The 15,656-nt window shown below is 43.6% G+C and overlaps 1 protein-coding gene across 5 annotated transcripts in view; it reads right to left on the minus strand.

The window, feature by feature from the left end:
- enpp2 (ectonucleotide pyrophosphatase/phosphodiesterase 2) overlaps positions 1 to 15,656 on the minus strand; it is a 174,160-nt gene that overhangs the window by 67,634 nt on the left and 90,870 nt on the right. For all 5 annotated transcript variants that reach the window (XM_073028615.1, XM_073028813.1, XM_073028533.1 and 2 more), the window contains one exon: positions 1,321 to 1,393. In XM_073028615.1, the coding sequence (XP_072884716.1) occupies positions 1,321 to 1,393 (73 nt within the window). The remainder of the gene's footprint in view (positions 1 to 1,320; positions 1,394 to 15,656) is intronic.

Genomic DNA, 15,656 nt, shown 5'->3' on the forward strand with positions numbered 1-15,656 from the left:
TTTGTTCTTTCTAAACAATGGATGTTTGTCTGTCTGTGGTGTGGTGTTTTACGTAGATTCTACTGGGTTTCTTTGTTCTGTGCCTGTCTGCAAGAAAATTAATCTCAAGGATGTATATGGTATACGTACTTTGATAATAAATTTACTTTGAACTCTTGTGCTTAATACTCTGATTTATGAATGCCAAAGTGCCAGAAACATTACTCCTATAGTAATGTCTCTTTCTGAAACAGATGGAAAGTACTCCTTGCATTAGTTAGACAGCATTTTGTCTCCAGATGATTCAAACAGCCTTTCTTTCTCAATGAACATTAAACTTCTGGTTAGACCAAAACACACAGTAACAGAATTAGGCCACTCTGCCCATTGAGTCTGCTCTGTCATTCCATCGTGGCTGATTTATTATCCGTCTCCTGCCTTCTCCCCGTAACTTTTAATGCCCTGACTAATCAAAAACCCATCAACCTCCACTTTAAATACACCCAATGACTTTGTCTCCACAGCTGTCCGTGGCAATGAATTCCAGAGAGTCACCACCCTCGGGATTAAAAATTCCTCCTCATCTCTGTTCTAATGGACAACCTTCTATTGTGAGGCTGTGTGCCCTCCAGTGCACTTTCGGAAACACCCTCTCCACATCCACTCTGTCTGGTGCCTCATGCATTTTATGGGCTATTGATGATGGGCAACTTCCTTATATTAAAACGTCTTCACTGTTAATGCTCCACGTGTTTGTGAAGAACTGAAAATACCCAATTAAAGGGAATATTGAAGGATCTTGGCATATGAATGAAAGAAAAATAGAGGACAATGTGGGAAGAAAAAACTAGATTGATCTTGAAGGAGTTAAAGGTGTGGCATAACATTGTGGGCCGAAGGGCCTGTACTGTGCTGTACTGTCCTATATAAATAATAAGTAAAATGACATCCTGAAATATATTGCAAAGATGTCACACAATATTTAAACTTTTCATACAATGCAGTCTGTTGGAGATCGAGTTTATTTTAAAAAACAGTCAGAGATAGGTTCTCCCACTCAGCACCATGATCTCATTCTCATCTGCGTTCTCCAATTTCAGAACTTTCTGTATTTATTTCACATACACCACTCCCCCCCCACCCGCCCCCCCCCCCAAAGTCAAGGCACATGGAAATGCACTAGAGAAGAGAACAAAAAGCCTTTTCTCAAAACATAAAGCAACAACATCTGGATAACATTACCCTTTAACTTCTAACAGCAGCACCAGTGACAGGTGTTTCACAGATGGAAAGGTTACACTTCATTCGTGCCCCAGATTAATGGGAACATGCTTTACTAACCTCTGTGCTAAATGGTCCGTACTTGTGTCCGACAGCATCTGGCTGCTCCGAATAGAAGGCATAAACGTAGGGCCTGCAATTGAGACAATTGTGAAAATTGAGTCCGGCTATTTGTTGATTTGGGAAAATCTGGTTCCACTTTCCTTCCTGGAAGCGTTTCTGTTCAATGCTTAGGTAGGCAAAGTTTCCTGTTGGACATTACAGTTTTCCATTCACCTTAATTAACTAGTTATTGATCCCACTACCCCCGGCAATCCTGTGTTTCATTAGATCTCTAGCTCACTTCAAAGAAAGAAAGCACACAAGCACACAGATTTCTTTGAACTGTGATCATTTTAATATGTTTGTCAGACTTTGGTCCAGTTAAAGAAAAATACAACCCGTTTCTTACCTTCATGCCATAAACAATGTCAATAATGTTGTATCCACATGTCCAGATTATAAACAGCCTCACCATGAAAATTCTTCCCTGAAACTAGCAACTGTAATATCTCGATCATATAGAGGAATGTCGGGGCTAAGGAGAGCTGTGCGGCGTCAAACACGAGAGAGAGAGAGGGAGAGAGGGGGAGAGGGGGAGAGGGGGAGAGAGAGAGAGGGGGGGGAGAGAGGGGGGGAGGGGGGGAGAGGAGAGGGGGAGAGGGGGAGGGGGAGGGGGAGGGGGAGGGGGAGGGGGAGGGGGAGGGGGAGGGGGAGGGGGAGGGGGAGGGGGAGGGGGAGGGGGAGGGGGGGGAGAGGGAGGAGGGGGAGAGGGAGAGGGAGAGGGAGAGGGAGAGGGAGAGAGAGAGAGAAACACTTCCAGCATGGTGCAGTTGTTGTAAACACCGTTACAGTGCCAGCAATCAGTGCTCAGGGTTCAAAGCCCACCACTACCTGCAAGGGGTTCATGTGCTTTCCCAGTTTTTAGATGTTATGTTGAATTTCTCCAAGCTCATTTAGATGTCATCCTTTTTCCAGCAGGGGCTTGCAGACCTTCCTTCAACTGGGAATAAAGGATCCGTTTGGGGAGGCACCAGTTAGACATCTGGATGATGCTGTTCATGTTGGCCTCCTCCAGTACGCTGGTGTTAGTGTGCTTGCCCTTCCAGTGGATCCTTTTGTAAGACTCTTCGGTGGTATTATTCTAGCTGTCCACTGTGGATAATCCATGATTCAGCTCCATGCAGTAAAGCAGCAACTTCCTAGAGGACCACAACCTTGTTGTAGGGTTTGGAGGCTTGCGTGCCTCAATGACCCAGAGAGCAAAGTTGGCTGGAGCCAGGACTTTATGCTTTGGCTCTTGGTAGGGTCACCCATGCCAAACAGGTCAAAGGGCAGAGGCCAGACTAAGAGTGGCCTTCGCTCTTCCAGGTTCAGCTCAGGGCTAACAACCCTGACTGGTCAAACAAAACTGAGACAGCAATGAAGAATCCTTCTACACCTGATTGCGATGGTTTTCCTGAGTCTCCACCTAGATCTTGCATGACTGACAGTCGTGAAAACCGAGAGCAGTCGAACGTCAACTTCTTGAAAGTAAGAGTCACTTTTATATTCATGGTGACAAATCTGACAAGTTTCTAGTTAATCAGTTGAGACGTTCTAAAGTTAAGCAACGTATTACAAAGATTCGGAAGGAGAATGGGGATTTTACATCAAATCATTCTGAAATTAATGACCTATTTAAGAAATTTTATTCTCGGCTTTATTCCTCTGAATCCCTAAACGATAAGATTTCTGTTGACCTTTTTTTAAAATAGCTTGAATATCCCTTCGCTTTCATCTGACTTTAAAACAAAACTTAATGAGCCAATATCACTAGAAAAAGTATCTTTTGTTATTTCTGCGCCGTCGTCAGGTAAGTCTTCTGGACCTGATGGGTTTCCCGTAGAATTTTATAAATCATTCTCCTCACTTCTTTCATCTCAATTACTCTCAGTATTATCTGATTCCTTTAATCATGGCAAATTGCCACCTTCATTTAATGAGGCATGTATTATTCTTCTACCCAAAAAAGGCAAAGACCCAACAGAGTGCTCCTCTTACAGGCTGATTTCTTTGCTAAATGTTGATGTCAAAATTTTGGCCAAAGTCCTGGCCCATAGACTGGAAAATGTTATACCCTCTATTATTTCTGATGATCAAACCGGTTTTATTAAAAATCGTCTTCCCTTTTTTAATATACGGTGCTTATTCAATAGCTTATACTCACCTTCAATTGGGACTCCTGAATGCATTATTTCCCTCGATGCAGAGAAAGTGTTCGATCGCATAGAGTGGAATTACCTTTTTGCGGTTTTAGAAAAACTTAACCTCCGTCGAAATTTTATCTCTTGGATTAAATTGTTATATTTATGTCCTACCGCCTCTGTTCTGACTAACTCTCAGCAATCCCAGTCGTTTAGCCTTAAACGTGGCACCCGTCAAGGATGCCCCTTAAGCCCCTTCCTTTTCGATTTGGCTGTAGAGCCTCTGGCGATTGCATTCTGAAGCTGTCCTGAACTGACGGGGATCTGGAGGGGGGGGTGTTGAGCATAAAGTTTCTCTTTACGCTGATGATTTATTACTTTTTCTTTCAAATCCATCCACATCCTTACCCCAATGTTTTCACTTCTTGATCAATTTAGCCAGGTTTCTGTCTATAAACTAAACCTACATAAAAGTGAACATTTTCCAATTAATAAAGAAGCACAAGTATTAGCATTTCACGACCTCCCCTTTAAAGTAATCAATAAGCAATTTATTTATCTTGGTATTACAGTTACAAGGAATTTTAAGGATCTTTTTCGTGAAAATTTTGCCAATCTTTTGAACTCTACAAAACAGAGTTTGTCACAATGGTCACCTTTATCTATGTCTTTGGTAGGTCGTGTTAATGTTATTAAAATGTATATCCTCCCTAAATTTTTATATTTATTTCAATCTATTGCAATTTTTATTCCTAAAACCTTCTTTAATTCCTTAGACTCTATTATTTTATCCTATCTATGGAAGGGTAAACATTCTAGACTTAATAAAGCGTATCTTCAAAAATTTAAAAAAGGTGGCCTGGCTTTACCTAATTTTCATCTTTACTATTGGGCAGCTAATATTCGATGTCTTATCTTCTGGTCCTTTTTTCACGACTGCCCTAAATGGGTAGCAATAGAGCTGAACTCTATTTCTGCACTCCCTTGTAGTTTGCCTAGACTAATTGTTAACCCTCTTGTCAGACATACTCTGCGAATATGGGTCCAGTTTAGGAAATTTAATGGTTTCCATGGTTTTTCCCTTTCTAGTCCTATTTTACATAATCATCTTTTTTTTTTACCTTCTATGCACGATTCAACATTTTATGATTGGTACAGAAAGAGTATTAGGCATTTCAAAGATCATTGATAATCATTTTGCATCTTTTCAACAACTCTCTGCTAAGTTTAATCTACCTAATGCTCATTTCTTTAGGTATCTCCAAATCAGATGCTTCATTAATGCTTTATTACCCAACTTTCCTGAGATGCCTGAGAAAAATGCTGTGGTCTTGTTTCTTTCTATTAATCCACTGGGTAAGGGCTTAATATCTTTTATTCGTGATAAATTAGTGCCTTTAATGGCTTAGAGCATCTTAAATATTTCATTAGCTGATGTGGTCTGGGACTCAATTCTCAAGTCAGTTAATTCAACCTCTCTTTGTGTTCGCCACTGTCTTTTACAGTTTAAGATTGTACATAGGGCTTACATGTCCAAATCTAAATTGTCCCGATTTTACCCTAACATTAGTCCTGCTTGTGATAAGTGCAAAAGTGGCGAGGCTTCTCTTATTCATATGTACTGGACCTGCCCTATTCTAGAGAAATTTTGGAGGGTTTTCCTAACCTTATCTCATATTCTGAATTGCCACTTAGAACCTAACCCTCTGATTGCTCTTTTTGGTTCCTTGGCTGAGACAGATATACATTTGAGTCCGACTAAACGTTGAACATTATCTTCTGCTTCTCTTCTGGCTAGACATTTAATTCTTCTTAGATGGAGAGATGTTGCCCCACCCACGCATGCTCAATGGCTTAATGATATTATGTCCTGTTTAGACCTTGAAAATATTCACTACTCACTTCTTAATTCAGACATAAAGTTTCATAAAATATGGGGACCTTTTCTTGAATATTTTCATAACTCTTCCTTAGACTAAGTTTTTTTTCAGTCCCTTACTTTCAGCTTTTTTTTCTTGGTAGTAGGCATCATTATCTTTTGCTCGTATTTTCATGTACAGCTTTGGGGTTTGAATATTCTGATTTATATTTCCTACATTTTGCTGTGGTTGGTCTGGAGTTTTTTTTCTTGCGGGGGGGGTGGGTACTAACTTTACACGACTTTAGTTTGGGTGTTTTTTTATCATTATTTTGAACCATATTATCATTGTGTGGTTATCTTGCAGTGTATTAATCTCTTATTCTGGTCTTGGGGTTTTTTTGTTGTAGTGTTGTAGAAATGCATAAAAAAATCAATTTGAAAAGAAACCCGAGAGCAAGCGACTGTCACGATGAAGGAAGCCATGAATGCCGCCAGAGATGGAGGACCCTCACTGCTGCCACAAACGACAGTGGTGTATTGGGCGAAAGAAGTAGTAATGCAGGAAGGACAAGTGCTCTCTCAGCCAGAATGTTTTGTTTGGACCTCTGTATTATAGTGAGAGATCCCTTGTGCATCATCATTGCACCAATTGGCCACGACACTAGGCAACCACTCTGTGATCAGGATGCATCTTGGCGAGGAGAGTGTGACTGGGAATACTCCAGCGTTCCATACGTACACAGGTCTGTGCTGGGAATCTGGTGTCAGTCCCCATCCACTCCACCGTGATGCCAGATCCCTGCCCTCCACTCACACTCGTGCAGCAACAAATCATCCTGTGCTTCCATAAGACACAGAAGCAGAATTAGGCCATTTGGCCCACTGAGTCTGCTCCACCCTGCAACCATGGCTACTTATTATCCCTCACAATCCTATTCTCCTGCCTTGTCCCTTTAACCTTTGACACCCTTACTAATTAAGTGTCTATCAACCTTCGCTTTAAATATACCCTTTGACTTGGCCTCCACAGATTCACCACCCTCTCTCTAAAGAAATTCCTCCACCTCTCTGTTCTAAAGGGACATCCTAATATTGTGAGGTTGTACCCTCTGGTCCTGGACTCCCCCTCTCTGTCTAGGCTTTACAACTCAGAGGTCGGACTGGTGTGAGTGCTGAGATTCAGAATAGTACCTTAGCCAGCATGCAGAGTGCTGCCATCGACAACACCTATTTTATTGGCTTAAGGATTGCCCTAGTCCAGAGTCTCCCTCGTCACCCCCATGTCAAGATTAGCTTTATTTGCATATGTACGTCAAATGTGGTGTTTGCGTCAATGACCAACACAGTCCAAGAGTTGTGCTGGAGACAGCCTGCCGTTACGGCCATGCTTCTGCCTCTAACTCACTAACCCTGACCCGTACACCTTCGGATTATGGGAAGAAACCAGAGCACCCTGAGGAAACCCACGCAGACGCGGGGCAAGCGCACAAACTCCTTACATCAGTGCTCGCAAATGAACCCCAATCTACCAATTGCTGGCGCTGCAAAGCGTTATGCTAACTGCTATGCTACTGTGATTCCCTGGAATCACATAGGAAGAAGTGTACATGCATAACCAAAACAGCTTTAGATGCTGGGAAAGTATCAAGGGAATTGATATGGATTGTGAACAGAGTGCACCAATCCCTGGTGTGCCCCTCCTCCTCTCCTCCCCCATCAGAGTCCTTCTTCTCCAGCCCTCTATCTTTTCCACCTGCAACCTCCCAGCTTCTCACCTCATCCCCGTTTCCCCACCCACCCACCTCCCCCCTCACCTGCCAGCTTGTACTGTTCCCTCTTCCCCACCTGCTTATTCTGGCTTTCACGCTTCCTTTCCAGTCCTGATGTCTCAGCTCAACGTCAACCATTTAATCATTTCCTGACCTGCTGAGTTCCTCCAGCATTTTGTGTGTGTTGCTCATGCATTGCTTCTAGGAGGCACAGGAGCCTCAGAACCCAACACCATCAGGTTCAGGAACAGTTACTTATCCTCAACCATCAGGCTCTTGAACCAGAGGGGTTAACTTTAGTCGCCCCATCACTGAAATGCTCACACCCTCTGGACTCACTTTCAAGGACTCTTCATCACATATTCTCGATATTTATTGATTATTTATTTATTATTATTTATTTCCTTTTATATTTGCACTGGGTTTTTTTGCACGCTGGCTGGCACAGTCTTTCATTGACTCTGTTAAGGTCACTGGATTTATTGAGTATGCCTGCAAGACAATGAATCTCAGGGCTGTATATCGTGACAAATGTATCCGATAGTAAATTTACTTTGAACTTTGAGGTATTATAATACCATCCATTTTCTCAGGTGGGGTATACATTTTGGGTAAAACATTTTTTAAAGTGGATGCTATTAAATAAAATAACATTCAGAGATCTCCACTGCATTATATTGATTACACTTGAACAATATTAAAATTAAGTCGCAAATCAGAGTCCTCTGCAATCTGCTCTCACAGCTCAAGTGAAGACAAGAGCACACCCCATGACAAATAAGGAAAATACCGACGCACTCCGAAATTATATTTTGGTGTGGTAGAAATCACAGAATGAAGCAGTAGGTGAGGGTCCGGCAAGAGCCACAACAACAACGATAAAATACCCCCGCTCTGGTTTCAGTCTGGTATGGAGGGGCCACTGCACAGGATCAGAAAAAGCTGCTGAGGGCCGTAAACTCAGCCAGCTCCATCATGGGCACAACTCTCCCCAGAATCCAGAACACCTTCAAAAGGCGATGCTTCAGACTTGAACCCCAATCCTACACCTGGCACTGTAATTAAGGACTCCATCACCCAGGATGGGCCCTCTTCTCGTTGCTGTCATCAGGGAGGAGGCACAGGAGCCTAAGACGCACACTCAACAACTCAGGTACAGCTTCCTCCCCTCTGCCATTGGATATCTGAATGGACAACGAATCCATGAACTATTTTACTCTCCTTTTGCAGTTTTTATTTATTTACCCAAGAACACTTCCTCAGTATTTTCCCCTGGCTTTTTGCACTAATTATTTCACTTATTTTTTATACACTTGTTATTGTAATTCATTGCAATACATAACAATCAAAACTATAAATGTACTGCTGCTGCAAAACAACAAATTTCATGACAAATGCCAGTGATTCAATTTCTAATTTTGATTTTGGGCTATGGCCGTTTTTCTCACATGATGCACCCTGTGGGAGTGAGGTTGGGCAAACTAGGCAGTGCACAATTGCACATCTGACCAGTTTCACAGATAGCCTGGACACCACCATAGCGCAACAGTAAGCATGAGACTATCACAATTCGGGCCATTGGAATTCTGATATCAATTCCAATGTCACCTGTAAGGAGTCTGTACATCCTCCCCATGGAATGTGTGGGTTTCCTCCGGGTGTTCCGGTTTCCTCCCACAGTCCAGGGACGTACCAGTCAGTAGGTTAATTGACCATTGTAAGTGGTCCCATGATTAGCCTGGAGTTAAATTGGGAGAATGCTGGGAGGTGCTGCTCGAAGGACCGGAAAGGCCTGTTTGCACTGCATCCCGATAAATAAGTAACTTGGGCTGCTGCATCCAGCAGACCAACACTCCGTTATTCGGTGATACAGGACAGTAACAAGCCCTTCTTGCACAATGAGCCGGCACCACCCACTAACACCCATCCAACCAATTAACCTCGCAACCTGTACGCCTTTGCAATGTGGGTGGACAGACGCTGGAGCACCCAGAGGAAACCCATGCGGTCAAAGGGAAAACATACAACTCTTTACAGACAGCGGCAGGAATTGTACCCGGGTCGCTGGTGCTTTGATAACATTACACTAACCACTACTCTACCATGCCATATCATCTTCAATGTCGAGTGTCCATAATGCTCATTAACCCAACAGTGATCATGTAGACAATGAAAGCAATGTTCCCACTTTACAAACAGAAATACTGACAATTAAAACTTCTAAAGTTTTCTGTGCAAAGCTCAAAGTACAACAATGGGATCAATATGATTTTGCAAGTCAATAAATATCCAATGATTCTGCACAAGAGTAAACTAATCAGACTAGAGTGATGTCCACATATTTACCTAGTATTTCACCCTCAGTTAATTGCAAGGGTCCGTGGCATAAAAAAGATTGGGAACCCCTGACCGAAAAATTATGATAATGGATGTCAACCTCAAATATCCCATGACAACACATTCCACATTGCCAATAAGCTTAAAATTCAAAGTTCAAAGTACATTTATTATCAAAGTATTTCTACTTTATCCAACCTTGAGATTCATCTCCTTACAGGCAGCCATGACACAAAGAACCTCAACAGAACCCATTAAAACCAAAGACCATCAATGTGCAGAGAGAAAAAAAACAAATCGCATTAACAATAATTCCTCATTATCTTACTAATAATTTCAAACTAATTTGCAAACAAATTTCACTGAAAGTTAAAGGCATACTATTCATATTGTACTGTAACTACTAATGTAAAAAAAGTTTTTACTAAGTAAAGGAAAAATATTTGTAAATTATATTATTTTAAATTACTATTATACTAAATTTATATAAGGAGGAATTTCTTTAGCCAGTGAATAGCAAATCTGGGGAATTCATTGCCACAGACGGCAGTGGAGGCCAAATCATTGAGTATATTTAGAGCAGAGATATATAGGTTTTTGATTAGTCAGGGTGTCAAAGGTTGTGGGGAGAAGGTATTGAGAATTATATACCTGAAATGGCAGTAGCAGCCGTGAATTAATTGAGCTATGTAACCTATATACTATTCACATGTACTCTTACATACGCAGCATTTACTATGTATTAGTTTACTAGATACATCATCTATAATTTACTAGATACATCATCAGGTGTGCTGATATGGCCGAAATGTAACTGAGATAAGAAATAACTATAAAAAACGCTGTGTACCGGGGCTCGGCGGGCAATCAGTGACTAGCTCAGTGATTGTCTCAGCTTTGGTTTGCAAATTAAAGCTTAAAACTTCTTGAAGAATCTTCTGCGTCTCCTGGTCATCTGTGAGAAACAGAAAACCACTACAAAATTGGCGACCGCGGCAGAACCAGAAAGAGACCCGCGAAGAAGAAAAGGCAGATCGGGGACGCTTCCCAGACCCCTGGGGACCCTCACAGGGCTAACAGAATTAAGGGTGCACCCAAACAAAAGGTAAGTGCTTTTTGCGACAATTTGGACTAAGAATGCTGTTGGTTTTGGAGAGGTCTCGGGGACTCAGAAGTGTGGAACCACTGCCAAAGGGTCTCTCCGGTCCAAAGAACCTGGCAGAATTGGGGGTTAACAGGAGGCTCAGAGGATTGATCGAGAACACTGCAGTGAGGGTAAGTATGAATAAGCTAATAAGAAGTTAAGTGAAGAAAAATTCCACGTGGTGTTGGTAAGTCCCTGTGGATACTGCTTCGTACAAAACAAAGGTCTGAACTGGCAGGGAAAGGAAAAACAGAGAAAATCCTCGTGGATACCGCCTTAAGAGATAAGGGTCTGAATAGACGAGGTGCAAAGAGAAAGTTCTGTGGATGCCGCTCTTGGTAGAGGTCTGCACAGGCAGAACGGAATAGGAAACAAGGACAGTCCGATAAATAGTTTAAAGCGCTGGTAGATAGACGATAGACTAAGCATAGAATTAGAGTAAATAGTATTATCCAGTAAATGAACTGTGAATCTCTGAAATACCTTAAATAGAGAGAGCAACATAACAGATAAAGGAACAGCAGTAGAAATACTGTGCAAGAAATTCCCAGTAAGTCAAGATAAGATGGCAAAAACTTCAGAAAAATGGGAAAAAAAGAACCAAGAACCTGGTCACAAAATAGCCAAGAGAAGGAACATTTGATGTACGCTTGTGCAAAGAAATGGAAGCGCTAAAACTCTTCAGAATGGAGGGAGAGAGGCTGAGGAGGACAGGTAGAATATTGATTACAAGCGAGGAAGACACTAAGGTGCTGGAGAAACAGTCTGTTAGAGAGAGAGGGAGGTACAGTGAGAAGCTGGCTTCAGCTCCATACCTGGGTGTGAAAGAAGCAGAAAGACCCCCTCCCTATTACCAGCAGGAAACACCCAAGCAGTGCCCCATGATATCAGGAACAGTAAACCTGCAGGGGGTTAGTAGAGGTCTGGGATCCCGCGGAGGAAAGAAGAAAATATGAAAGGGAGAGAGAGGCGCTAAGGAACGAGATAGAGGCAGAAAAGGTAAGGATGGAACAGGAGAAAAGAGAAATGGCAAGAGAGGTTGAGAGGTTAAAGAACTTGAGAGAGAAAAGGGATTATGAGGAGTATCTGTTATACCGTAAAGATGGACAGACTAGAAGGGAACAGGACCCATCAAGGAGGCAAGTGCTGAGGGATTCGGAAGGAAGTTGGGGGAAAGTAGGAGACGAGAGCTTTGAAGAAGCACAAGAGAGAATGGTGAGGCAAATATCGGAGATGGAAGAGGGGACCAGAGGAGAGAAGGTGCAAGGGAGAAGGAATATCCCAGGGAGATATGAGTGGCAGCCAGTAGAAATTGGGCCAGCAATAGATGAGGAATCAGGTGAGGAAGGAAATTGGATTACCTGGGACGGGGAGAAAGGAATGCTGCTGCTGCCAGTAAAAGGATCGGGACAAGTACAGTATATCCCTTGGGAATCCCAGGACCTGGAAGGGCTGAAAAATACTCTGCCCAGCCTGCACAAGGGGGCAGGGAAGTGGATTAGAGCCTTTGAGGAAGAGACTACGGGACGATTATTGGCTATGGGAGATTTGAAGGCACTGCTGGTAAGGTTGATGGGAACCTCCAAATTACAAGAACTGATGGAAGAGGCTGGTTTCTGGAATGCACACAGCCCACTGACTGACGGGGCCAACTTCGACCCATTGAGGCAGAGGGTATGGCGGGCCCTCAGGAAGCTTTACCCACCCAAGGTGGACCCCAAAGCCCTGAAAGGGGATCCACTGGGAGATACCGAGAATCCAGCAGCCTATGTAGAAAATCAAGTGAAAAGGTGGAGGTGGAAACTGAGCAAGAGGTGGAAGGCACCTCGTTTATGACCTCACTGTTCCGAACTATTGTGTTGGATGCAATGCTTTCTCAAGTCAAGTCTAAACTTGAGGAAGTGGTCGGGCTGATGTCAATGCCCCCACGAGAATTCAGAGACCATGCGGTTGAGAAATATCGAAGGGACAAACGAAAATTAGCCAAACAGCAGGAGGAGGTGCAAAGAAAGTTAATGCAAATGCAGCTTGAAGAGCTCAAAAAGATGGAAAAAGAGAAGAGCAAAACGATGACGCCAGCAACGACTGCTTTGAGTACCATCAGGGAAACAAGTGAAGGACCACTATATGGAGAGACCGGTCGTCCTGTCAGCCAAGGGCCAGCAAACCCCATGCCAATAATAAACGTCTTTGGAGGGGCATTCCCGCAGATGCCCTATCAGGGACGAATAAATTTAGACAACAGCCCAGATGGGACTAGAAGCCCCAAGGAGGGGAGCAGAAAGGCTATGGGCAGAGAGGACCAGTGAGGAAGCAGGGAGAGAGAGAGGTAGAGAGATTGTGTTGGGGATGTGGACAGTCCGGACACGTGAGAAGAGAATGGCCCTTTAAGCCATGGCCCGCTGCATACCAGCAGGAGCCAATGACAAGAGAACCGCAGTTTAGCCAAGGTCCAGCCCCCACGGGCCCAAGTGGGCCCGTGAACCCCTATGCAAGATACTAGGGGTGCCCGAAAATTCAGGTGGGAAGGGACATTACTTGATGATAACAAGGGAGGCAGAAGAGGAACCCATTGTTCAGGTTATGTTAGAAGGGCAACTGACACCAATGATGATAGATACTGGAGCCACGTACACTTGTGTACAGCCACAGTATGCCCTTCACCTTCCCATGTCAGGAAAGTTTATTAAGACGATAGGGTTCTCGGGGAAAACACAGTTGATACAATGCATGGCTCCAGTGCAGTTGAAAATGGGAAATAAAGAAATTGTTTTGCCGGTGCTAGTATCTAAAGGAACTCCGATTATTTTGTTAGGCAGAGATGCCTTATTGAAACTGGAATTAAAATTAGAATTTACTAGGAACGGGCTGAGCATGGAAAGAACAGATGCTCAGCTAGTAGTGCGGGAGGCTAAGAAAGCCAATGTTTTTTCGATAGGGGACATAGGAGATCAGATTCAGGAAACCTGGGAAAAATGGAAACAGGGCGTGCAAGCCATATTACCTCAGGCTGTACCGCCCAAATCTGAGTTACATTGTACAGTAATTTTCGACGAGACTCAGAATAAGGAGGTAGAGGAGAGATGGAATATGAGGACAGATATCCAACAACACCTAAAAGGAGAAGCTATGGTAATTGGGAAGCAGGGAGCGGCCCTGCAAGTCAGGTGGAATGACAGGATATAGCTCAGATTGGATTGGAGAATATGCTGAGATTGTAGCACCACTGAGGAAGATACTGAAGGAAGCAGGCCATACCAATTTGAGAACTAGCCTGCAGTGGAATGAGGAGGCGGAGACAGCCTTCAACACTATCAAACAGGAATTGCAGTCAGCCCCGGCATTGGCCTTGCCCGATTGTGAAAAGACTTTCCATCTGTATGTATCCAATCGACGGGAAGGATATGCCGCAGCAGTTCTAACACAAGAGACGGGCACTGGAAAAGCAAAGCAGCCGATAGCATACTACAGTGCAAAGCTGGACGAGGTGGCCCAGGGGTATCCACCTTGTTATCAGGGATTGGCAGTGCTGTACTATGCGTATGAGAAGGCATCGTCTGTAACTATGGGTTATCCTGTGATTCTGTACACACACCACAAGGTAGCAGAATTGCTGGATAGAGGGAAATTTGTGCTAACACCAGCCAGGATAGCAGCGTATCAGATGCTGTTGACATTTCCGGATGTAACCATGCAAAGATGTACCATCAGTAACGTAGCTGATTATGTCCCTTTGAGCTGCGAAGGAGAACCCCATGATTGTGTAGGGAAAACGATGACATTTGCCAAGCTGAGAGCAGATTTACGGTCAGAGCCACTAGAGGATACGGATAAAAAGGTTTTGTTTGTAGATGGTTCTTGCTATAGGGATTATGATGGGAATCATGCGGGATTCTCAGTAGTACAGCAGGTTCAGTCAAGCTTCAAGACCATCAGAGTGGAAGCTTGTCCCCAACCGTGCTCCGCCCAACTAGCAGAACTCAAGGACTTGACGGCAGCGTGTGAAATGATGGAAGGTGAGAAGGTAGACATCTACACTGATTCAGCATATGCCCATGGGGTATGTCATCTGTTTGGGGCAGTGTGGAAACAGAGAGGTTTTAAGAAGAGTAATGGAGACACCATACAGCATTGTCAGCAAGTTTCAGACTTAATAAAAGCACTTATGAAACCCCAAGCACTGGCTATAGTGAAATGCCAGGCACATAAGAAAGGGAATGGTATGATAACAAAAGGAAATCAAGCTGCAGACGAAGCGGCCAGGAAAGCGTCTGGGTGTACATCGGCTGTTATTGCACCCCAGGTAAGCCTAGAGCCGGAACCCATGATAGAGGACCTGGTTGAAATGCAAGGTAGGGCAACGTTGGCAGAACAGACAATGTGGAGGCGACGGGGGCCAAGCAGAACCCAGAAGGCCTGTGGAGCACAGCAGACGGCCTACTGGTAGCACCCACCCCTTTGCTGACTATTCTGATTTCAGAAGCACACGGAGTGAATCACTGTGCAAGGGGGGAAGTGATAAGGAAAATAAAGAAGGATGGTTTTTGGTCACCTTACTTACAAGCTTCAGTAGACCATATTTTGTCACAAGGTGAGGTGTGTACACAAAATAATGCTCGGAAAGGAATTACAACCCCAATAGGTCACATACCCGTACCGGAAGGACCGTTTAAACACCTGGTGATCGATTACGTAGATATGATAAAGACGGTAAGAGGGAAAAGATACATGCTGGTAGTAATTGACAGATTTAGCAGGTGGGTAGAGGCAGTGCCCTCAAAAGATCAAGGGACAGTAACGGTGGTGAAATTTCTGACAAATGAAGTGATCCCAAGATTTGGGATACCTACAGAGGTTAGCTCAGACAATGGTTCGGCTTTCATCCAAAAAGTGGTCAAGTTAGTACTACAAGCACTGAGAATAAAACAAAGATTTGGACGTGTGTACCACCCACAGTCACAGGGCATGGTGGAAAGAATTAATGGCACCCTGAAAGCCAAACTGAACAAAATTTGTGCAGAGACTAGACTTAACTGGGTTGATGCACTGCTGTTAGCATT

The sequence above is a fragment of the Hemitrygon akajei genome, chromosome 1, assembly GCF_048418815.1.
Source record: "Hemitrygon akajei chromosome 1, sHemAka1.3, whole genome shotgun sequence".
Taxonomy (NCBI): domain Eukaryota; kingdom Metazoa; phylum Chordata; class Chondrichthyes; order Myliobatiformes; family Dasyatidae; genus Hemitrygon; species Hemitrygon akajei.